This window comes from Nicotiana sylvestris, chromosome 7, assembly GCF_000393655.2.
Source record: "Nicotiana sylvestris chromosome 7, ASM39365v2, whole genome shotgun sequence".
In the NCBI taxonomy this organism is placed as follows: Eukaryota; Viridiplantae; Streptophyta; class Magnoliopsida; order Solanales; family Solanaceae; genus Nicotiana; species Nicotiana sylvestris.
The window spans coordinates 62227432-62253988 of NC_091063.1; the positions used below are offsets into that span (position 1 = coordinate 62227432).

The following is a 26557-nucleotide window of genomic DNA, read 5'->3' on the forward strand; positions in this document are numbered from 1 at the left end:
TTCTGCTATATTAACACATCTCCTGCCATAGATATGCCTAGAACACATTGATATCATGAGTGGATTTCTGACACCACCGCATTGTCCATGGCGCTCCCCTCTAGTGGTGAGGACATGATGGTAGAGGAAGGGGATAGTTTTCCCACCCTAGAAGAGTTACTGTCGAGACACCTCATGTCTCAAAGTGACTTTCTTAAAGAACCTCCTCCTACTCCCGCCTCAGTATTTTTCTGAAACTGAGCAGGTCCATATCGATGCCCTCCGTGCAAAATACAACTTTCCCACTCATATTAAGATGGTTCCAATGGGAAGGGACTTCGTGGAAGTCCATAGACCGGGGTACTGTGCTTTTTATGAATACCCTTTTGTGATTGGTTATTCCTTCCCATTTCTCCCCTTAACGGAAGAATTCTATCGATTCTATCAGGTTTACTCGGCGCATCTTTCCCCGTACACATGCGAAATGCTCCTGGTGTTGACCAAATACACGGAGTTGGCGGGGTGCAAAGTTACCATTCACCACCTCCTACACTTGTTTTCTCCTAACTTTCACAAGGGTACTATGGTATATCTGAGGCACCATGGGACAAAAGAGCTGGTGGTCGGAACTAACGACCAGGCGAGTCGCAAATTTTGGCATAAGTACTTCTTTTTCAGAACTGAACACATCGTGTCTCACCCAGCTAGATTCCCGGAGCGGTGGAATGAGAATCGTAAGTGTCACAACTTGTTTACTCTTTCTTTTTTCTTCGTCCATCCTAGTATTTATTTGTGGCTCTCTTTTGCAGCTATGAGGCATCCACCCCATCCCATTGCAAGTATAAGGGATTGGGTATCCCGTCTGCTACTTCATGCGGCAGAGACTCGAGACTGGCCCGCTTTTGTGAAATGCTTTGGGCTGAAAGTTTCATCTGGTAAGTGTCTTCCTCTGTATCACTCTTTGGCTATATACCATTGTCTAGTGATATGACTCTTTATGATGACAGGTTATGGAGCTTCTAGGCGGAGGGTCCCCGTCCCTGCATGTCGCCAAGTCGTTGCCTCCGCAGGAATGCAATTCACTTTAGACGAGTCCACCCAAGAGGGTCGTGCTTAGCCGGTGCAGGCGAGGGACTTCTCTCGGGATATATTTAAGGGAGGAGAGATCTCTTTTTTACCTGTCTATCACCTTGTGGATGAGTCCTCTAATGGGGATGAATCTTTATTGAGAAAAACGAGAAGGATAAATCTCGGGAAGAACATGGTCGTTGATATCGGTAAGAGCAGGACGGATGTATCGGAGACGGCACCAGTACCCACGTTTATGGCCGACGCCATCTTGGTGGGGAGGTCTCCTCAAATAGAAGGGGTTTGTCAAGGAAGGGGCTCTGTACGCTCTGTCGAGGGTGGCGCATCATCTACTATCGGAAGGGACTTACACACCAGGGCGATAGCTCAGGCTCGGATGTCAACCTAGGGGATGTTCGCGAGTTTTTAGAGCATCACCCTCACGTAGAGGTTAGAATGTAGGGTTCTGATCGACACATAATCGTTCTTGGGGACTACGACTTGCTATCGAGCTGTGATCAGGTGGCATCTATTTTTTCCCCTTTGTGTGCTGCCCTTGAGAGGAAGGCACTTAGAGCGATGAGTGATTAGGAGTTGTCTCAAACCATTTCTGGCATGTCTCTACATGTAAATATATTTCTTTTCATTTCGTTGTTGGATCTGTGTTACTATTTTTGGCCCATCCTTTTATTTTAACTCTATTTTTCGTGCTAGACCCTCATTATGGAGATCGAGTGTGAGCGTCAGGAAAGGAGGAGGAAGACCATCTATGGAAAGATGTCTTCCAAGTATCAAGAATATTGCACCAAGCATCGTGCAAGGGCCGACATCTACAATCAGGATCGCTACTTTCGACTATTTCACGAAGGGCTCAAGCAGAGGGAGGACCAACTGGCACGTAGGGTCAAGGACTTGAAGGAACAAAATGAGGACCTTATGAAGGCCTTTTCCCTTAGTAGTAAGCTCGAGGCAGCCCTTAAAGCTAGGGAAAATGAGCTTGAGCTAAGTAGGGGTGTAGTGGCCGAAAATGCCAACCTCTAAGCAAAGGTGGCCAGTTTAACTGCCAACTAGATATGAAGATAGTGGAGGTCGATGAGCTTAAGGGTAAATTGAGTGTGAATGATGATAGATTGGCACATACCGAGAGGGAGATGGAGACGGCCATCTCTGAGGCGGCGGTTTCAGAAGACGCCCTCCGTGTTTGTAGGTTAGAGCGGGCTAAGGAGATAGAGACGTCTGCGCTTAAGACAATGGAACTTGAGGGGCGTATTCAAGGGTTGGAGGTGGAACTATCTGCATTAAATGAGAAAGTGGCTTCATTGAAAGCGGAGGACGTACGATGACGGTCGCAGCCTTCTACATCTCATGCTTCAGCCGATCCTGTCGTGCCTCGACATGTGTATGAGTTGTGGGTTCACACCGAAGCCCAACTTGATGTGTACAAGGCTCGTCATGTTGATGGGAGGGCGTCTGACTCTTGGTATGAAGACGTGTATGCTACCAGAAATGATGTGTAGTAATTGGTTTGTACTTATTTTTTGCTTCATAATTTTTGTAAGGGTGTCTTTGAGCCATTTGTAAAAACAAATATTTCTAATATATTTGTTGTAATGAAAGTCATTTTGGACGTGTATCTATGAGTTGTTTTTTTTCTTTTCTTCGGTTTGTTTAACAATGACTTTTGTCGTAGTCACGTTATTTCGAAGCTTTGTTGAAATGTTATTGTGTTGCGAGTTAAGTTGAACTCTTTTCGTTAGCAATGGCCTTAGCCTTAGGGATATTACTTTCGAGCTGGTGCCAAAGTAGTATCCCGTCGTGGTTCAAACGAAGTCGAACTCATTTTCGTTGATGGCCTTGGCCATTGGGATGTTACTTTCGAGCTGGTGCCGAAGTAATATCCCGTCGTGGTTCGAGTGATGTCGAACTCATTTTTTGTTGATGGCCTTAGCCATTGGGATATTACTTTTGAGCTTGTGCCGAAGTAATATCCCGTCGTGCTTCGAGTGATGTTGAACTCATTTTTCGTTGATGACCTTGGCCATTGGGATGTTACATTCAAGCCGGTGCCAAAGTAATATCCCGTCGTGGTTCGAGTGATGTAAAACTCATTTTTCGTTGATGGCCTTGGCCATTGGAGTGTTACTTTCGAGCTGGTGCCGAAGTAACATCCTATCGTGAAGGTGGCATTCTATTTTGTTTGTTGGAGTATCGTAGATGCCAATTTCATTCATACATTGGAGACATGTGTTGATTTCGTATACATAATGGAATGATTTTAATCATATGTCGGATATACATGTCGATTTCGTACATATAATGGAGATTCTTTATATCTAGTCCCTTCATTGCTCGGCCTAGAGATATAATCAGTAGGCGAGCCAATGAAAAATACTTCAAACCTCGAGACATCCCCCCGGTGCCTCATTAAAAACTTCCCCGAGAACACCCGATTGGGACAAAACCCGTCCGAGGGAAAAAAAAGTACGACTTGGGCGGCGTCTCTTTTCAGAAGTGGAAGTACTTGAGCTGGGCGACATTCCAGTTATTTTGTAGTAGTTTCCTTCCATTGTTTCTAACTGGAATGCTCCTTTGCTTGCTACTGCTATGATTTTATACGGCCTGTCCCAGTTTGTTCCAAATTTCCCTTCACTTTGGTCCTTCGTCGCTTGCGTTTTGGCCTTTAGTACACAGTCCCTGACTCTGAGCGGTCGTACTTTGGTCTTCTTATTATAGTACCTTTCTGCTTGTTGTTTTTCGGCCACCATCCTTATGTGTGCCATATCCCTTCGTTCTTCGACCTCATCCAGGTCTTGTAATCTTCTTTCGTCGTTGTTTTATCCACTCTCATTGAAGTATCTCAGTCTAGGTTCCTCGAACTCAACGGGTATGACTGCATCAGTGCCGTAGACCAGTGAATATGGCGTCTCACCCGTGCTGGTCTTCGGCATTGTACGGTAGGCCCATAGCACCTCCGGTAGCAGTTCGGGCTATAGCCCTTTGGCGTCTTCAAGCTTTTTCTTTAGTATGTTTAATATTTTTTTATTGGAGGATTTCGCTTGACCGTTGCCGGCAGGATGATATGGCGTGGAGATTATCCGCTTGATATGCCATTTTTGAAGAACTCAGTCATCTTTTTCCGGACAAATTGGGGTTCGTTGTCGCAACTGATTTCTTTGGGGATGCCGAAGCTGCATATGATGTTTTTCCATATGAACGCGATGACTTCTTGTTTGCGTATTTGAGCGAATGCACCTGATTCCACCCATCTGGAAAAGTAGTCAGTTAAAACCAAAAGTAAGTGTATCTTACCTCGCCCTACTGGGAGGGGCCCGAAGGCAACGGAATGTAGGCGTTCCCTCGCCAGGTGTATTATAGGGGCGTATATTTGGCATTGCTCACATTTCTTGACGTACTCCGCGGTCTCTTTTTTCATAGTGGGCCAGTAGTATCCTGCACGAATAAGACACCTAACGAGGGCTCGGTTGGTGGTATAGGCACCGCAGTGGACTTCGTATACCTCTTTGAGCATATGCCTTATCTGATTTGGTCCATGGCATTTGGCTAACGGGCCACCGAACGTCCTTTTGTAAAGGTCGTGGTTTATGAGACTATATCTAGCCGCTTATATTCGGATCTTTTTGGCTTCTTTTTTATCTTGTGGGAGTGTTCCTTCCTGTAGATATTATATGATGTGATTACGCCAGTCCCAAGTTAAATTTATAGAATGTACCTCAACTTGGTCTATTGATGAGTGTAGGAGGGTGACCACGTTCTCCTTGGTGATGTTTTTAGGTACTATTGCCAGCTTGGCGAGACCGTCTGCTTTGATGTTTTGTGCTCGAGGTATTTGGTTGAATCAGCATTCATCGAATTCTGGCTGCAGTTTGTGGATTTTGGTCTGGTATTTCTACAACCTCTGCTCCTTAATCTGGAAAGTCCCAGTAACTTGATTTACAATGAGTTGAGAGTCGCAGCGGAGGATGACCCGCCGAGCACCATACTTGAGGGCCAGTTTCAACCCTGCAATTACGGCCTCATACTCGGCCTCATTGTTAGTTATTTTAGGCCATCATATAGAGCGAATTACTTCGCCCATTGGGACTTCGAGTACGAGTCCCAGTTACGATCCCGATACGTTGGACGCGCCATCGGTGTAGAAGACCCAAAGGTCGGGTCGCTCAGATGAACTGCGAAACGCTTCTTGCTCTACTTCGGGCAGTATCTTTATGCTAAAATTGGCGAGCACTTGCGACTTTATTGCGGTTTGCAGTTTATATGTTATATCGTGCTCACTCAGTTCTATGGCCTATTTGGCCAGTCGACCCAATAATTCGGGTTTGTGCAGGATACTCCTGAGAGGAAAGGTTGTCACCACCTTTATGGGGTGGCACTAAAAATATGGTCTAAGCTTTTGTGAAGCTACGACTAGCGCTAGAGCCAGTTTTTCAAGGTGGGGGTACCTTGTTTCGGCATCAACTAAGGTTTTGCTAATATAGTAAATTGGAGATTGTGTACCTTTGTTTTCTCAGACTAGAACTGCACTTACTGCGACTTCGGATATGGCTAGGTAGACCAGGAGGCACTCGCCTGGATTTGCTTTAGCGAGCAAGGGTGGCGAAACCAATTATGCTTTTAGTTTCCTCAGGGCGTCGACACATTCTGAGTTCCACTGAAGACCATTGTCTTTCCATAATATATTAAATAATTTATGGCATCTATCCGATGACCGTGAGATGAACCTCGACAAGGCGGTTATCCATCCCATCAATTTTTATACCTACTTTTTGTTGGTTAGTGTTTCGAGTATTCCTTCGATGGCCTTAATCTTTTCTGGGTTGACCTCGATGCCTCTTTGTGATACTAGGAAACCGAGGAACTTTCCTGAGCTTACGCTGAAGGCGTATTTTTTGGGGTTCAATTTCACACCGTACCGTATTAATATGCCGAAGGCTTCCTTCACATGATCGATATGATCTTCTTTCTTTCTCGACTTAACCAGCATGTCGTCGATGCAGACTTCCATTGTTTTACCGAGTTGTCTTTTGAACATTTTTGTGACCAATCTCTGATATGTCGCCCCAGCATTCTTTAGTCCGAAAGACATAACCTTATAGCAATACGTTCCTTGGTGAGTGATGAAAGTGATTTTCTCCTGGTCTTCTTCTTCCATGAGGATCTAGTTGTAACCCGAGTAGGCATCCAAAAAGCTTAGCAACTTGTGTCATGTGGTTCCATTGATGAGTCGGTCGATGTATGGTATTGGAAAAGAGTCTTTTGGACATGCCTTGTTTAGGTCCGTGAAATCTACAAACATTCGCCACTTTCTATTTCTCTTTTTCATCATGACCACATTGGTGACCCACTGAGGGTATTTTGACTCTCAGATGGAGCCATTTGCGAGCAGCTTATCAACTACTTCACTGACGGCTTCGTTGATCGCGGCATTGAAGTTCCTTCTTATTTGTCGTACCGGCGGGTAAAAGGGGTCAACATTTAACTTCTGTGTGGAGATATCCTTTGGGATACCTAGCATATCTGCATGGGAAAAGGCAAACAGATCGGCATGGTTAGTCAAGAACTTATGAAACTTACCTGGTTCTGAGATTTTATGCTCGATATAAGCCTTTTTTGTGCTGTCGTTGCCGTCTAGCGGGACGGGATCAAGATTTTCTATCATTGACTCGGATGCTTCCACGATGTCGGGGTCCTTGATAACGTATGTCCGTACGTCATGTTTGGCTCCCGACATCGCTGATTGGTATGCTTCCGCATTTGCTCCTTTGAGTTGTTGGGTGTGTGCGCAATCTTGGGCGATGATATAACATTCTTGTGCGATGTGTTGCTCTCTTCGAATGTTGAATATTTCTTATGGGGTAGGAAACTTGATCACTTGATAGAGACTAGAAGGGACCGCTCGCATAGCGTTGTAAGTTGTTTCCTGGTTCATGACGTGAAATGTCGTTTCCAAGGTGACCCCTCTGGATAGGGTGGGTAGCACTATCTCTCCAGATGTCCGTTTAACTATATTATTAAAACCTGTTAGCGTTATGTAGAGTGGTATTATTTTTTCTTCGAGTCTTATCTGCATGAGGACTCGAGGATGGATAATACACGCACCGCTCCCCGTATCTACCATTATTTTTTTACATCAGTATCTGCAATACGTAAAGTGATAATAAGAGCATCATAGTGAGGGAAACACAAACCGTCAGCATCTGACTTATCGAAGATGATACAGTCTTTGAGGTCATCATACCTTTCATGGGTGATTAATCGTTTGAGTTAATGTGTGGTGGTGAACATGACATGATTGATTACTGCACCATCACCCCCGCCGATAATCATCTGTATAGTGCGAGCGGGAGATGGCAATTTGGAGGTCCTTGAGGCTGTTCGTGTCCGCGGGCGAAGTTAGCCCGTCCTCGATCTCTCAGCAACTCCTTCAGATGTCCCTGGTTTAACATTCGCACTACTTCCTGTCGTAGTCCTATACAATCTTTGGTTTTGTGACCCCTTTCTTGGTGAAATTCGAAGAATGTGCTCGACTTCCGAGTGTTGGGGTCTGACCTCATCTTTTGCAGCCATTGCACCTTTAGACCGAGTTTCTCTAGGGTGTACGCTATTTCTAAAGGAGAAACACAAAAATTGTGAGCGGATATGAGTGGAGGCATACCTTTCTCATGTCGATATGATGTTGTATGTTGAGGAAGAGCATCTGTGTGCGCGGTTGAGGCAGGGCAGACGTCTTGACATAGGGATGATGCCTCTCCCGACCGAGGCGGGTCCCCAACTGATCTCTTCGACCGTCGTTGTGACGATCTTTCCTTGATTCAGTTTGAAGTGACATTAGCCATTGGGTCGGACCGTTGAGGTCGTCCTCGTCGGCTCGTACCTCAGCACAGTAGGCATTATGGATTTCTTCCCAGGTAGTTGGAGGGTATTTTATGAGCCTGCTTAGCAATTTTCTGGTCGCTCTCGACCCATTTCTATTTAATCCGTTCTGGAAGGCTGCTACTGCCATTCCTTATAACACATTCGGCAAGCTCATTCTCACCCTGGTGAATCGAGCTATGAAGTCTCTAAGTCCCTCGCCATGCAACTGTCTTACGACAAATATATCATTTACCTTGGCTTCTGCCTTTTTGGCTCTTGCATGGGCGGTGATGAATTTGTCTACCATTTCCTCGAATGTTGCTATCGAGCGTGCCGGTAGTTGAGAGTACCATGTCAAGGCTCCCCCTATTAGGGTTTCGCCGAACATTTTCAACAGCACCTTTGGTACCTACAATTTTGAAAGATCCTTACCTTTTATGGATGTAACGTAGTGGATGATATGATCTTCTGGATCGGTAGTACTATCATATATCTTTAAGTAGGTCAGCATTTTGATGGTCTTTGGAATGGTGTAGGGGGTCGCTTCATGAATTGACCAACATCGTGTTGTGGCATCAACTTTGGAGTACCTTGTATTTTGTCAACCCTCTCTTGGTGTTCCTTCACTTGGTCAGGGAGTACCTTATTCTCATTTTCCATCTCCTCCATTTTATTTAAAACGGCTGCAAGTGCATCATTGCCTACATCATTAGCAACATAAGCACTACCTGTACGGAGGTCATCTTGCTCATCAATGTTTATCGTAACATCTGCATGTGCAACATTCATGTTATCCCTTTGGGCGGGTTTATCAAGTATGGTGTTCAGAGTACTTGTTAGCCATTCTTCCAGCAATCTTCTTACTGTTGATGGTGCCTCTCCTGTTGCAGATATGGATGCTTCCCTTTCGCGCGAAGCAGTCACGCTCTCGTGCGGAGGAGGTGAAGCGTCTCCCCCGGGTGAGGTGTTTGGTGTTTCATTTTTGTTATCCTCTCTGCTATCTTCGTTGATCATGTCGAGGAGGTTAGTTGTGATGCCTACTATTTCTTTTTGCCTTGCATCTCCTTTCCCTGCCATTGTTCATTTGTACCAAGCTAGGAAGAGGTGATTATCCTTTTCAGGAGTCTAGTTGAAACTAAAATCTTAGCTAAAGAAATCCCCACAGGCGGCGCCAAATTATTTTACCCAAAAGATATTGAAACCTTTTTGATTAAATTAATTAAAGAACATGAAGAGGTAAATCTTAGCAATGTATAATAAATCTAGATTGAAAGAAGCAAGGAATGAATAAGATGAATAATGTTTCTTGATGTCATGAAACTGAATGATTAAGCGTCAATATGACAACTTTGAATGTAGAAAGATATTATAATGGATGCTCTTAGCCAAAAGTCAGTAGTCTTTATAGAGTCTTTCCCCCTATTAATAAGGGACAACCCCCTCGTGAACCCTAAAATATATAACATAGAGAATATTCGAAAGTATATTCCTACTGCCTTCTGTTGTACCTACACTACTACAAAGTCGTGCGTCTTCTAACCGCTGTCAGTCGTCGCCATCTTCGACGGCCATAGAATGTCATGTCGTAAGGATCTTGTCCATTATCGTGTTTGTCAGTAGCCATGGTCATCCAAATTTGGACCTATACAGTGTTGCCTTAGAAGTAAGAACATACAAAGGAACTCATAATATGGAATATGTGTTGAAAAACTAAAATCTACTTTAACAGATATGTTGTCATTGAGGTGAACCGAGCTATTCTGTGATGACCCGGCCAGTTGTCTCATGAATTACCGCTCCGTTTCCCCCATTTCTGCTTCTTAATGCTTTGTCTATCAGTTTTATATGTAGAGGCAGTGTCATCGTCGTCTTGCGGGTTCATCTCAGTAGAGAGGTCAGTCATCAGCTTCAGCTCCAGTTACTTCACCACCACCATCCCAACCAGCTAAGGGTGGAGGTCAGTCAGCTAGGGGTCGCCCTAGAGAGGGAGGTCGCTCAGGTGGCGGTAAGGCCTGTTTCTATGCACTTCCAGCTAGTCCCGATGCTATTGCTTCCAATGTTATTATTACAGGTATTGTTTCAGTCTACCACAGAGATGCCTCTGTACTATTGATCCCGGTTCCACCTTTTCTTATGTGTCATCATACTTTGCTCGGTATTTGGGTACGCCACGTGAGTCTCTTGCTTCACCTGTTCATGTATATACCCCGGTGTGCGATACTATTGTTGTAGACCGTGTGTACCGGTCGTGTGTGGTGACTATTGGGGGTCTGGAGACCCGAGTGGATCTTTTATTATTGTGTGTGGTGGATTTTGATGTCATTTTGGGCATGGAGTGGTTATCTCCATGTTATGCTATTCTAGACTGTCATGCTAAGACAGTGACCTTGACTATACTGGGTGTTCTATGGATTGAGTGGTGAGGTTTGACTGATTATGTTCTCAGTAGGGTGATCTCATTCTTGAAAGCCCAGCATATAGTTGGGAAGGGTTGTCTTTCATATTTAGACTTTGTGAGGGATGTTGGTGCAGAGACTCCTAGTATTGATTCTGTTCCAGTTGTGAGGGATTTACCAGATGTGTTTCCTACAGACCTGTCGGGCATGCCACCAGACAGAAATATTGATTTTGGTATTGACCTGGTGCCGGGCACTTAGCCCATTTCTATTCCACCATATCGTATGGCACCAGCGAAGTTGAAAGAATTGAAGGAGCAGCTTCAGGAACTCCTGAATAAGGGGTTCATTCGGCCTAGTGTGTCACCTTGGGGTGCGCCGGTTCTATTTCTGAAGAAGAAGTATGGCATGTGCATTGATTATAGGCAATTGAACAAAGTAAAAGTTAAGATCAAGTATCCTTTGCCTCGATTGATGATTTATTTGACCAGCTTCACAGAGCGAGAGTGTTCTCCAAGATTGATCTCCGTTCAGGTTATAACCAGTTGAAGATCAGGGACTCGGATATTCTTAAGACAACTTTTAGGACCCGATATGGTCAATATAAGTTCTTGGTGATGTCTTTTGGGTTGAACAATGCCCCAGCAGCGTTCATGCATTTGATGAACAACGTGTTTCGGCCTTATCTCGACTTGTTTGTCATAACCTTCATTAATGATATTCTGGTATATTTGCATAGTCAGGAGGAGCACGCAGAGCATTTGAGAGTTGTGTTGCAGAGATTGAGGGAGAATAAGCTTTATGAAAAATTCTCCAAGTGTGAGTTTTGGCTCAATTCGGTGGTTTTCTTGGGGCACACGGTGTCTAGTGAAGGTATCCAGGTTGATCCGAAGAAGATAAAGGCTGTTCAGAGTTGGCCCAGACCATCCTCAGCCACAGAGATTTGCAGTTTTCTTGGTTTGGCAGGCTATTATCGCTGGTTTGTTCTGGGATTCTCATCTATCGCATCTTCCTTGACCAAGTTGACTCAGAAGGGTGCTTCATTTGTATGGTCGGATGAGTGTGAGGAGGGCTTTCAGAAGCTCAAGATAGCCTTGACCACGACTCCAATTGTTAGTTTTGCCATCAACTTCAGTTTCATATACCGTGTATTGTGATGCTTCAAGAGTTGGTATTGGTTTTGTATTGATGCAGGAGGGTAGAGTTACTGCTTATGCTTCTCGTTAGTTGAAGCCCCATGAGAAAAACTATCATGTTCATGATTTAGAGTTGTCTGCCATAATTTACGCGTTGAAAATTTGGAGGCACTACTTGTATGGTGTGTCTTGTGAGGTGTTTACTAATCATCGTAGCCTCCAGCACTTGTTCAAGCAGAAGGATCTTAATTTGAGGCATCTGAGGTGGTTGGAGTTGCTAAAGGATTATGATATTACTATATTGTACTATCTGGGAAAGGCCAATGTGGTGGCCGATGCCTTAAGCCGAAAAGTGGTGAGTATGGGTCATTTGGCATATATTCCAGTTGGGGGGAGACCCCTTGCAGTTGATGTTCATCCTTGGCCAATCGGTTCGTGAGGTTAGATATTTCGGAGCCCAGTCGGGTATTGGCTTGTGTGGTTTCTCGGTCTTCCTTATATGATTGCATCAGAGAGCGCCAGTATGATAATCCGCATTTGCTTGTCCTTAAGGACAAAGTTCAGTATGATGATGCCATAGATGTGACCATTGGTGATGATGGGGTGTTGAGGATGCAGAGCCGGATATGTGTGCCCAATGTTGATGGGCTTCAGGAGTTGATTCTGGAGGAGGCCCACAACTCGCAGTATTCCATTTATCCGGGCACTGCGAAGATGTATTAGGATTTGAGGAAGCATTATTGGTGGAGGAGAATGAAGAAAGACATTGTGGGATTTGTAGCTCGGTGTATCAATTATCAGCATGTGAAATATGAGCATTAGAGATTGGGTGGCTTGCTATAGCGGATGGATATTCCAGAGTGGAAGTGGGAGTGGATCTCTATGGACTTTGTAGTTGGACTTCCATGAACTTTGAAGAAGTTCGATGCTATCTGGGTGGTTGTGGATCCGCTGACCATGTTCGCGCACTTCATTCCTGTGTGTACTACCTATTCTTCAGAGTGGTTGGCGGAGATCTATATCCGGGAAATTATTCGTTTGCATGGTGACCTAGTTTCCATCATTTCAGATAGGGGCACTCAGTTTACTTCGCAGTTTTGGAGGTCTGTGTAGTGAGAGTTGGGTACTCAGGTTGAGTTGAGCACAGCTTTCACCCTCAGATAGACGGGCAGTCCGAGCGCCCTATTCAGATATTGGAGGACATGTTACGTGTTTGTGTCATTGATTTCGGAGGGTCATGTGATCAGTTTCTACAGTTTGCAAAGTTTGTTTATAACAACATCTACCAGTCAAGTATTCAGATGGCTCCAAATGAGGCTTTGTATAGGAGGTGGTGTAGATCTCCATTTGGTTGGTTTGGGCCGAGTGAGGCTCGGCTATTGGGGACAGACTTAGTGCAAGATCCTTTAGAAAAGTTGAAGGTAAATTAGGAGAGGCTTCGTACAGCGTAGTCGAGGCAAAAGAGTTATGCTAACAGGAAGGTTCGGGATGTGTCCTACATGGTTGGCGAGAATGTTCTATTAAAGGTTTCGCCCATGAAAGGTGTTATGAGATTTGGGAAGAAAGGTAAGTTGATTCCTCGGTTCATTTGGCCTTTTGAGGTGCTTCGGAGGATTGAGGAGGTGGTTTATGAGCTTCCTTTGCCACCCAACTTGTCGAGTGTGCATCCGGTATTTCATGTTTCTATGCTCCGAAAGTATATTGGGGATCCGTCTTTTGTTCTGGATTTCAGCACGGTTCAGTTAGATGATTATTTGACCTATGATGTGGAGCTAGTAGCATAATAAGGTCAAAGGATATAGCTTCAGTGAAAGTGCAGTGGAGAGGTCCGTCCGTGGAGGAGGCTACCTGGGAGACCGAGCGAGAGATACGGAGCAGATATCCTCACCTGTTTGAGGCTTCAAATATGTTTCTTGACTCGTTCGAGGACAAACGTTTGCTTAAGTTGGGGAGGATGTGACGACCCGACCAGTCATCTCATGAGTTACCGCTCCATTTCCCCCATTTCTGCTTCTTATTGATTTGTCTATCGGTTCTATATATGATCAGGTTGTTTGGCTCGGGTTCGGAAAGGATCTGGTAAGGTTTGAGACACTTAGTCTCTTTTGAGGAAGCTTAAGTTAGAAAAGTCAACTGGATGTTGACTTATATATTAGAGGGCTCGGATGTGAGTTCCGATGGTTCGGATACCTTCGGGAGGTGATATGAGACTTAGGAGCGTGATCAGAATCAGTTTTGGAGGTTCGGAGTAGATTTAGGCTTGAATTGGCGAAGTTAGTTTTTTGGCGATTTCCGGTTGATAGGTGAGATTTTGATATAGTGTTCGGAATGGAATTCCGAGAGTTGAATTAGTTCTGTGGTGTCATTTGAAATGCGTGTGCAAAGTTTCAGGTCATTCAGACGTGGTTTGGTTGGGCTTTTGATCAAAGGCGTAATTCGAAAGAATTTGGAATCTTAGGCTTGAATCCGATGAGTTTTGGTTGATTCGATGTTGTTTGTGGTGTTTTGAATGTTTGTATAAGTTTGAATAAGATTATAGGATATGTTTGTACTTTTGGTTGAAGTCCCGGGGGCCTCGCGGTGATTTCGGATGGTTGACGGAGGAGTTTGGAATTTTGGTAAGTTGCATATTTTCTGCTTCTGGTATTTTCGCACCTGCAGATCGGGGATCGCAGGTGCGATGCCGTAGATGCGAGGTAAAAGACTGCAGAAGCAGAAGAAGGTGAGGTAGGTTGTGGCCGCAGAAGCGGTTGGGGAACCGCACCTGCGATGGCGCAGTTGCGGAGATAGCATCGTAGATGTGGAAAGTTGGGAATAAGTGAAAAACCACATAAGCGGCTCTTGGACCACAAAAACGGTACTGCAGATGCGGTGGACTGACCGCAGATGCGAAAATGCCTGGGTCAGAATGTATATATTTCTTCCTTCGCGATTTTCAAAGGGTTTCACCATTTTTAAGTCGGCTTTGGAGCTTTTTGGACGATTTTGAAGAAGGATTTCAAGGGAACTTCATTGAAGTAAGGATTTTGGACCTAAAACTCGTTCCTAGGGTATTATTTCATGGATTAGAGCTATAATTAATGGAAATTAAGGGTTAAAATTGGGGGAAACTAGGGCTTGGAAACTTAGACCTTTGATTGAGGATTTGAAGGACCATTTGAGATCGGATTTCAGAACTTTTGATATGTATGAACTCGTGGGGAGATAAGGAATCTATTGATGTAAAAACTATCAAATTCCATGACGTGGGATTCGGGGTCGGGTTTTAGTAATTTCGGGATTTGTGTTGTAAATTGATTATTTTCGCTTGGGCTTCATTCCCTTAGCATATTTTGACGTCGCGATTCTGGATTTGGATAGATTCGATGCGAGTGGAGGATGATTCGAGGGGCAAAGGTATTGCGGGCTAGATTTGGACTAGATTGAGGTGAGTAATGATTGTAAATGATGTCCTGAGTGTATGAAACCCCAGATTGCACATCGTTGTGCTATATTGAGGTGACGCACACGCTAGATGACGAGCGTGAGGTCGTGAAATTTTATGGATTGTGACTTAGTCCATCCCGAATGACCATTTCACCGCGTATTTGACTGAAATCTATTTGCTATCATCATGCTTTGGGCTGAATGCCATATTTGAGCCTCGTGCCAACTATTTGAACCCTCAGAGGAATTTTATTGATATTTCCTCACTGTTTTAACTTTATACTTGAACTCAGTCATGCTATATTCCACTGTTTTCATAACTCAGCCATGTTTACTCTATTTTAACACTTAAAAGATCTTTTAAATGATATTTTTGGCTGAGAATCATGTTTTACTATTGTCTGAGTGGCTTGTGAGGACTTTGACTGAGTAAGGCCGGGGGCTTATGTTGTGAGGAAACACTTATTACGATTATGAGGCTGAGGGTCTGAGATATGTAAGCCATGAGGTGGCTTGTTGATATGAGTCCGAGAGCCTAGTATTGATTCCACGAGATGGCTTGATATTGCGCTTGGGCCATAAGGGGCCCCTCTAGGAGTCTGCATACCCCCAGTGAGCGCGGGTACCCATTGTGATGTGAGATATAGCCCGAGGGGCTTGTATTGTTGATATTGTACCCGAGGGGAAATCCTTTATGTGCTTATATGTCTGTCATTTACCTGCTTAATGTTAAAAAGGCATTTCATGAAGTTTGAACTGAATTAAAAACGACTTTACACATTATCACTGCTTCACTATTTCTACTGGTTTTACTGCTTCATTATAGCCTGTAATGTGCCTTACGTGTTTTCATATCTCTCAGTCATTTATTTATGATTATTACTCACTGAGTTAGAGTAATCACTTTACTCTCTGCATCCCGTGTGAAGATTCAGGCGTTGTTGATCCTGCCAGTGCAAGTTGAGAGCTCCCGGCAAACTTCGGAGTCCACGAGGTAGCTGTTTGGCGTCCGCAGTCCCGTGTTTCTCCCCCTTTATCTCATTCCTGTCTCTTTATCAGTTATTCTGTAATAGTTTAGTAGGCATTTCAGACTTGTAGCATACTAATAGATGCTCATGACTAGTGACACCCCGGTATCGGGCTGTGTTGGGTTGTATTCCGCAAATTGTTCTGTATTGTCACTGCTTACTTTTGGATTTATACCATGTTTAAGACTAAATGCTTATTGTTTAATTGCTTAAAATGGAATTGGAAATGTGTCGGTTTGCCTTTTCTTCACGAGAGGCGACATCCCACGACTGGGTCTGGGTTTGGGGTCGTGACATATTCAAGCTTGAATTCTTTTTTTAACAACCTTGTCTTTTTCACAAATAATTTCTTGTATCAAACAGAAGTTATCAAATATCAATCAACTAACTTTGTTTGATTTCATGATCAATTCACTAATTTTTTATCTACAAAGACTTGGTATGATACCAATTGGGCGGACCCACGTGGGGCCAAGAGGGTTCATATAAACCCGCTTCGCCGAAATGTTTTAGTATTTTATATAAGTTATATTCTGCAAAGTTGGATATATTGCTATTAATGAACCCAATTGAACAAAGCTTAAGCCTTGTAAAAATGGTTCAGTGGGTTCAAAGTTTCTCGGATGTCAAGTGATCGAGTTTGGGTCCTAGCTGCAGCTATTGTCCATTCTTGATTCTATTTTTTTTTGTCATATATTTTCCACATGTGGACGTACAGCCATCAATACTAACGCAAGCCCCATTAATTTATTTCCCTCCTACTTCATGAGTTTCTTTTTCTAATCTTTGTTTTCTATTTTAGTTTAAAGTTGATATTTAGAATTGCTGAAGATGAGGAATGGAGTGGTGAAGAAGAGGTGAACAAGACAAGTTAGCCAAGTTTGACTAAAGAAAATTTTTGAAGGGAAGATTGCTGAAAGACTTGGTGGAACCAGGAATGGTTCATTTGTTTGATGCACTAGCTGTTCAGGGCTGGAAGGACATGGTCCTTCCGATGGATGGAAGGCTAGATAGGAATGAAATCATTGAATTCATGGCCAATGCAGAGGTCAAGGATGGCAGAGTCACCAACCAAGTGAAAGGAGTTCAAGTGACCTTCGATGCAGAGAAGCTGGGAGAGATTCTTGACATCCCTGTTAAGGGATATGATGACTACACTAGGCAAATATGGCCAAGTCTGGATTCCCTTCCTCCTGCTCTTGAAATCACTAGGAGATTATGTGATGTTGAAGAAGTGAATGAGGCCAAGTTTGTGCACAAGAGTGAAATGAAGCCACAACACAAAGTCCTCTTTGAGTTTATCAACAAGTGCCTACTGCCCAGGTAGGAAAGAAGGCACATTGCTAACTATATGGACTTAGTTCTTATGGAGTGCCTTGAAAGTGGAAGGCAAATCAACTGGCCTAGATTCATCATCAAGCTACAGGATAGTGTTATCAATGGCTCCAAGGCCCATGCCACCCCTTATGGATTTATTCTGACTACTGTTCTGGATTGGTGCAAGATGCCTCTGAAGAAGTGGGAAATGGCCACAAGCAAGGATCATTTTGGCATTAATACTTTGATTGCTTGTGACTATATAGTCAATGCCATTCCCAATGAACCTGGTCCATCCAAGAAGACACCTATCAACTATAAAGTCAGGGCTCTAGTTCAGGAAAGTGGGGCCAAGGATATTGAGATAGCTAGACTGAAGGCTCGCTTAGCAGAGGTTGAATCTGAGAAGGATGCTCTCAGAACTGAGCTTACCAAGGAAAAGGAGAAGAATGATGGGATTCTTCACAATATGCTGAATCTTCTCCAAGTCCAAAACCAACCTTCTAGCTCCCCTAAGACTTAGGAATTATTGCCTTCATCTCCTGAACCTTTCTAGTACCACCAGTGACCTAGATTAGGGATTTCTCTTTCGTTTTGCTCATGTTTTGAATATTTTTGCTTTGTGTTTGTGGATTGTGGTAGCAACATATCTTCTATCAATGATATCTACTATTTTTACTCTTGTTGATTGTTAATAATTCCTTTATAGTTTAAATATGTTTGCCTGATTACTGATGATTGATCCATGATTGCACTTGCACTTGCACTTGCCCCAGTGGCCATGAGTAATTGTTAAAATTCTGGGACTCACACTTTGTTTATGCAACTTTGATGATGCCAAAAAGGGGAAGAGATATTGTGCTTTACATATTCTGAATAAGTGATGTTTATAACCTAATGAACCTGGTCCTTGATGATAAGTAAATTTTTCTAACTTTGTATTGATGAATAAGCTGAGTTCGGAGTCTCTACAAGCATCTCATCTCAAACGTGATAAGCCTGAGTAGAAGTACCTAGATCTGCATATGAAAAACATGCGCAGAAAGGGCATGAGTACACCACAACGGTACTAAGTAAGTGCCAAGCCTAATCTCGGGTGGGTAGTAATGAGGAAGGTCAGGGCCCTACTGAGGTTAAATAAAATATAAGGTTAAATAGTGTAGAATAAAACAATATAAATAAGTACAACAGTAAAAGTAACACAGGATATAAAGGACAGCAACAACTACTACAGAGGCAAAGTAAACACAGAAAGAGATACATTTCAACACAAAGATAACAACCGGGATCTCCCAGGATACCGTCCTGTAGTCCCAAATGTAAATATCTAGTGGATCTCCCGGGATACCGTCCCATAGTCCAACTCATAATGCGAGGGATCTCCCGGAATACCGATCCGTAGTCCCAAATATAAGTACTCAGTACAGGGGGAATCTACCATGTATTGTCCCATAGTTCCAATACAAATGTGCAGGAGGATCTCCCGGAATACCGTTCCGTAGTCCCAAAGTAAACATACAGGGGGATCTCCCAAGATACCGTCCCATAGTCCCAAAGTAAACATACAACAACAATAAGAAGAGTACATAGTTCAATTCAAGTTCCATACCAAGGTAAAATAGGTATTTCTAACCTAGCATGCTGCACGTAATCCAAATAAGGCAGTTTGAACAAGTAAGGCAATTAAGTCAATTAGACATGCTTTCATAAGCTAACAACAGGCTTAAATTACAATTAATATAAACGGAAAAGGAAACATACTAGTAATTACTTAATGAAAATCAAATTTTCAACAATTAGCACAAGTACGCACTCGTCACCTCAAGTACAAGGCATTTCAATTATCAATAATACAAAATCCTAAGGGGAAGGTCCCCCACACAAGGTTAGGCAAGCCACTTACCTCAAACCGGCTCAAAGTCAACTCGTAACCACATTCTTGCCACGAGTACTCAACTCTAAATGGTCAAAATCTATTCAATTCAATACATAATGCAAATAACACTTCAAGTAACTGATTCCACAAAGAAATTCTAAGATAATACGCGAAATTAGGTAAAATGAACGAAACGCCCATCGGGCCCACATCTCGGAATCGGGTAAAATTTACCTTTCCAGAATCCTCACACTCTCGTGAGTTCAGTCATACCAAAAGTACCAAAATCGGACCTCAAATAGTCCCTCAAATCATCACTCAAAGGTCTCTAATTAATCAAGCCCAAACCCCCAAATTACCACTAATTTTCCTTAAATTTTCATGCTTATAATGATAAAAATCACCTCAATAACGAGTTTAAGGACCAAAGACCTTATCCCAATGAATTCCTTTGAAAATCTCCCTTAAAAATGCTCCCCAAGGTTTCTTCCCGTTTGAAAAGAGGTGAAAATAACTCAAATTTGTGAAGGCAACAATTTATATGTTCTACCCAGCTAATCCGCTTCTGTGGTCCCGCTTTTGAGGAACAAAGGTCGCATCTGCGACAAATCACTAAACTCAGTTTTCCGCACCTGCGACTCCCCATACGCAGATGCAGTACCGCTTCTGTGGTTAATCTCCCGCTTCTTCAGCTCATGTTGTTTCTCCCCTTTTCCGCTTCTGCGGCTATGCTCATGCGGGACCCAACCGCAGGTGCGGTTATGAAAGATGATCAGCAGCTGAAGCTGGTCAAACAACTCCCCATTCTTCCGACAACCCTCCAAAACCATCCCGAGGCCCCTGGGACCTCAACCAAAAATACAAACAAGACTAGTACCACTGTCCAAACTTATACCAATCCTTAAACCACCTAAAACAACATTGAAACAATGAATCAACCAAGGATTCAAGCCTAAGAACTCCCAAACTCTAAATTTACGCTTTCGATCAAAAAGTCTATCAAACCTCATCTGAATGACCTGAAATTTTGCACACACGTCACATTCAACACCACGGAGCTACTCCATCTTCCGGAATTCCATTCCGACCCTTGGATAAAAATCTCACTATCGAACCGGAAACTTCAAAAATCGAATTTTGGCATTTCAAGCCTAAATTAGCTACGGACCTCCAAAACACAATCCGAACATGCCCCTAAGCCCGAAATCACACAACAGAGCTAATGGAACCATCGAAATTCCATTCCGAGGCTGTCTTCACACTGTGCCGACTACGGTAAAATTTCTAAAACTTAAGCTCTCATTTAGGGACTAAGTGTCCCAAAACTCTCCGAAACTCAAGACCGAACATACCGGCAAATCAAAATAGCAAAAATAAACAATGGGAAAGCACTTAATAGGGGATCGAGGCATTAATTTTTAAAATGACCGGCCGGGTCATTACATCCTCCCACGCTTAAATATTCATTCGTCCTCGAACGAGCATAGAGACATACTTGAAGTGGTGAAAAGACGAGGGCAACTGCTGCGCATATCCTGCTCAGTCTCCCAGGTCACCTCCTCGACCGGATGACCCCACCACTAAACCTTCACTGATGCAATGTTCTTTGATCTTAGCTTTCGGACATGCCTATCCAATATTGCCACTGGCTCCTCAACATGACATAGATCCTTGTCCAACTGAACTGAACTGAAATCCAACACGTGCGACAGATCACCGTGATACCTCTGGAGCATCGAAACATGAAAAACCGGATGAACTCCTGCCAAGCTGGGAGGTAAGGCAAGCTCATAAGCAACCTCCCCATCACGCCTCAATATCTCAAAAGGGCCAATAAACCTCGGAATCAACTTCCCCTTCTTCCCAAATCCCATAACGCCTTTCATAGGTGAAACCCGAAGCAGAACCCACTCTCCAACCATGTAGGAAACATCACGAACCTTCCAGTCCGTGTAACTCTTCTGTCTAGACTAGGCTGTACGGAGTCTATCCTGAATCGCCTTAACCTTCTCCAAAGCATCTTGAACTAAGTCTGTGCCCAATAATCTAGCCTCACCCGGCTCAAACCAACCCACCGGGGATATGCACCGCCTACCATATAAAGCCTCATACGGTGCCATCTGGATGCTGGACTGATAGTTATTGTTGTAGGCAAACTCCGCCAATGGCAAGAACTGATCCCAAGACCCTCCACACTTAGTCACACACGCACGGAGCATATCATCAAGAATTTGAATAGTGCGCTCGGACTATCCGTCCGTCTAAGGGTGAAATGTTATACTCAACTCCACTCGAGTACCTAATTCATGCTGAACGACCCTCCAAAATTGTGATGTGAACTGAGTACCCCTATATAAAATGATGGAACCTGGGATACCATGCAGATGAACAATCTTCCAGATATAAATCTCCTCCAACTGCTCCGAAGAATAAGTAGTACACAGGAATGAAGTGCGCAGACTTGGTCAGCTAATCAACAGTCACCCAAATAGCATCGAACGTCCTCAAAGTCCGTGGGAGCCCAACTACAAAGTCTATGGTAATCCGCTCCCACTTCAACTCCAGAATTTCTATCTGCTAAAGCAACCCACCCTTCTCTGGTGCTCATACTTCACCTGCTGACAATTGAGGTACCGAGCTACAAACCCAACTATATGTTTCTTCATCCGCCTCCACCAATAGTGCTGTCTCAAATCCTGATACATCTTCGCGGCACCCGAATGAATGGAATACCACAAACTATGGTCCTCCTGTAGAATCAACTCTCGAAGCCCATCAACATTGGGTACACAAATCCGACCCTACATCCTCAATACCCCGTCATCACCGATAGTCACATTTCTGGTATCCCCATGCTGAACCTTTTCCTTGAGGACAAGAAAATGAGGGTCATTATACTGGCGCTCCCTGATACGGTCAAATAAGGAAGATCAAGAAACCACACAAGCTAGGACCCAATTAGGCTCCGAAAGATCCAATCTCACAAACTGGCTGGCTAAGGCTTGAACATCCATCGCCATAGGTCTCTTCGATGCTGGTAAATAACCCAAACTTCCTAAACTCTCTACCCGGTGACTCAAGGCATCGGCCACCACATTGGCCTTGCCGGGGTGATACAAAATAGTGATATCATAGTCCTTCAACAACTCTAACCACCTCCTCTGACGCAAATTAAGATCATTTTGCTTGAACAGGTGCTGCAAGCTCTGATGATCAGTATAAATCTCATAAGGAACACCTTACAAATATTGGCGCCAGATCTTCAGGACATAAACAATGGCAACTAACTCTAGATCATGGACAGGGTAATTCTTCTCATGTACCTTCAACTGTCTGGATGCATAGGCAATCATCCTACTGCCCTGCATCAACACCGCTCCAAGGCCAATCCTCGAGGCATCACAATAGACCATATAAGACCCCGAATCTGTAGGCAATATCAAAACTGGGGTTGTAGTAAAAGCTATCTTGAGCTTCTAAAAGCTAGCCTCACACTCTTCCGTCCATTGGAATGGAGCACCCTTCTAGGTCAGCCTGTTCATAAGGGCTTCAATCAATGAAAACCCCTCCACAAAACAACGATAGTAACCCGCCAAGCGAAGAAAACTACGTATCTCTATAACTAAGGATGGTCTGGGCCAACTCTGCACTGCCTCTACTTTCTTCGGATCCACCTGAATACCCTCACTCGATACCACGTGACCTAAGAATGCCACGTAATCCAACCAAAACTCACACTTCGAGAACTTAGCATATAACTCATTTTCCCTCAAAGTCTGGAGCACTGTCCTCAGGTGCTGCTCATGATCTTCTCGACTCTTGGAATACACCAGAATATCATCAATAAAGACAATGACGAACGAGTCAAGATACGACCGGAACACACTGTGCATAAAATGCATAAAGGCTACCGGGGCATTGGTCAACCCAAATGACCGAGTCCTGAAAGCAGTCTTCGGGATATCTGGCTCCCGAATCTTCAACTGATGGTAACCTGAGTGTAAGTCAATCTTAGAAAACACTTGTGTGCCCTGGAGCTGGTCAAACAGATCATCAATACGAGGCAAAGGATAACGGTTCTTCACTGTAACTTTGTTCAACTTCTACGGCTATGCACCTGCGGGAACCAACCGCAGGTGCGATTACGAAAGAAGATCAGCAGCTGAAGCTACTCAAACAACTCCCCATTCTTCCGACAACCTTCCGAAACCATCCCGAGGCTCCTGGGACCTCAACCAAAAACACAAACAAGACTAGTATCACTGTCCAAACTTATACCAATTCTTAAAGCACATAAAACAACATCGAAATGATGAATCAACCACGGATTCAATCCTAAGAACTCCCAAACTCTAAATTTACGCTTTCGATCAAAAAGTCTATCAAACATCGTCCAAATGATCTGAAATTTGGCACACACATCACATTCAACACCACAGAGCTACTCTAACTTTTGAAATTCCATTCCGACCCTTGGATCAAAATCTCACTATTGAAACGGAAACATCAAAATTTTACTTTCGGCATTTTAAGCCTAAATTAGCTATGGACCTCCAAAACACAATTCAAACACACCTTTAAGCCCGAAATCACACAACAGAGCTAATGAAACCATCGAAATTCCATTCCGAGGCCGTCTTCACACTGTTCCAACTATGGAAAATTTCCAAAACTAAAGCTCTCATTTAGGGACTAAGTGTCCCAAAACTCTCCGAAACTCAAGACCCAACATCCCGGCAAATTAAAATAGCAGAAATAAACACAAGGAAAGTAGTTAATAAGGTATCGAGGTGTTAATTCTTAAAACCGGTCGTTACACCAAAATAGAGAAAATTTTGTTAGAGATCAGTGAGTCATATTAACACATGTCACAGGAGTATACTATTTACAGTATGAAACTGAGTAAAAATTAATCTAGATACTTACACAAGTTTCAGATTTCCTAGCCAAAAAAATTCAATTTTTTCATTTTTTTTATTGTGCATTCTGAGCTGGTCCCATTAGGTGATCTTAATCATCCCTAATTCTAACCTGTTCTTTTCAAAGCTTTCTTTAATTAGTGCTTTAGTAAAGATGTCAGCTATTTGTTTATCAGTAGCACTGAATTCTATAGTAATCAATCATTTCTCATAGTTGTCCCTTAAGAAGTGATGTCTACATCTATTGCTTAGTCCTCTTATGATGAACTGGGTTCTTGGTCATACTTATAGCACTAGTGTTATTACAAATGATAGGGATGCAACCAACTTCAATACCAAAATCCATTAGCTGTTGTTTGATCCACAGCAGTCGAGCACAATAAGAGGCAGCAACAACATATTCAGCCTCAATAGTGGATAAGGCCACTAAGTTCTGCTTTTTAGTAGCCCATGACACAAGACATGAACCAAGGAAGTGTGTCATACCTAAGGTTCTCTTCCTATACACAAGGAAACATGCATAATTAGCATTAGCATATCCCACTAGGTTAAAATTACTACCTTTTGGATACCAAAGGCAAAGGTCAGTGGTGCCTTTCAAGTATCTCAATATTCTCTTGACAGTAGTCAAGTGAGACTTCTTTGGATTTTCCTGAAATCGAGCACAAAGACCTATACTGAAAACAATTTCAGGTCTGCTAGCAGTAAGATACAAAAGAGAACCAATCATTCTCCTATACAACTTCTGATCAACAGATGAACCAGGTTCATCTATATCCAATTCCGTGGATGTTGCAATAGGAGTGTCAATTTCTTTTGATGTTCCTTCCTGGTTTTGTTACTGAGGAATAGGTTCATAGATAGGTTCCATCGAGGTTTGAGGATCAGTTCCTCTCTAGTTTGTTCCCCCTGTCATATTGCCTAGGTGGAAGGACATGTTCCTTCCTGTGATGCATCTTCAGGCTGGACTATGGTTTCACCATTTGAATTTCTTATCATCCCAATCTTTTTATTATCTTGTTCCTGCCTCTCAAAAAGAATGTTAGTTCTAAAAAAATAACATATATATTTTTTCTACACACATAGTTCTTTTACTGTATATCTTATAAGCTTTATTATATGAAGAATACCCCAAGAATACTCCCTCATCACTTCTGGGATCATACTTACCTAGGGAGTCTTTGCCATTATTGTTCATAAAGCACTTGCATCTAAATGCCCTAAGATGGGATATATTTAGCTTTCTCCCTTTAAGTGACTAATAGGGAATCTTCTTAACAATAGGTCTAGTCATGCAATTATTTATGATGTAGCATGCAACAATTCAGCAAACTTAGCATTTAAATTTAGTTCCATGATCAGACCTAATTGATGCAAGTTGATTACCTAGTTGTTTCTGAGTTTTTCTAACAAAATAAGTAAACATGTCAAATGCTTCATCTTTAGATGTTAAAAACAATGTCCAAGTAAACTTAAAATAATCATCAACAAGCACCATCACATATTTCTTACCACCTCTGCTCAATGTTCTCATTGGACCACAGAGATCCATATGAACCAGTTCCATAGACCTGGTCATGCTTACCACTTTCTTGATTTTAAAAGAGGATTTTACCTGTTTCCCCCTTGTAAAGGCCTCACAAACTTTGTCTTCCTTGAACTTGATGTTAGGTAACCCTATCACCAGGTCCTTGGAGACTAGTTTGTTGAGTTGATTTAGACTTGCACGACCAAGTCTTTTGTGCCATAGGTGGGGATCATTGTCCAACACAGTTAAGAAAGTGAGTTCGTTTTCTGAAAGAGTGGACAAATCTACAATGTAAATTTGGTCGAGGTGAATGCTACCAAGTTACCTTTGTCACACAGCTATGATACACTTATTAGGCTATATTTCAAGCCATCTATCAAGTAGACATTCTCAATGGAATGTGAGTCTGTCTTACCTACCTTTACAACCCTAATGTTCTCATATTTCTTTCCATTTCCAAAGGAGACATTACCTCCTTTTAGGTCCTCAAGTGAAAGGAACTGGTTCTTACTTCCAGTCATATGCTTTGAGCAGCCACTATCCATATACCATATTTGGCTACTTTCGTTCACTTGGACCTGCAAAACAAAATCAGGGGTTAGTCTTAAAAACCCAAACTAGTTTGGGTCCCTTTCTATAGGCAAATAGGCAAACTAGTTTGGGTCCCTTTTAGCCCATCCAAGCAGTATATTTTTCTCTTGAACAAAGATTTTATTCTTTTGACTAGCCTATACTATTGCATTAAATTCACTTTTATAATGACCAGTCTTGCCACAGCGTGTGCAGATTTTATTCTCAGGAGTCTGATGTACTTGCTTTTGGGATCATACTTAGGTGTTGGGGTCGCATAGACAAGTCCTCTCTTATTGCTACTTTGGTGCTCTTGTATCCAGGATAGTGCATCAAAGGACTTATTCCATTTGTAATTTCTATCTAGTTCATGCTTCACCTTGCCTAGATCTTCTTTTAGGATTCTTATATGCTCATCTCTCTTATACAACTCATCCTTCA

At 42.9% G+C, this 26557-nt stretch overlaps 1 protein-coding gene across 1 annotated transcript; it reads right to left on the reverse strand.

Annotated features, from left to right (window-relative positions):
- Positions 1-24259: 24259 nt before the first annotated feature.
- LOC138873220 (secreted RxLR effector protein 161-like) lies at positions 24260-26067 on the reverse strand. Its single transcript, XM_070151666.1, has 2 exons — positions 25966-26067; positions 24260-24847 (listed from the first exon to the last, which is right to left on the reverse strand). Exons 1-2 carry the CDS (start codon positions 26065-26067, stop codon positions 24260-24262), a joined length of 690 nt encoding a protein of 229 aa, XP_070007767.1.
- Positions 26068-26557: the final 490 nt, after the last annotated feature.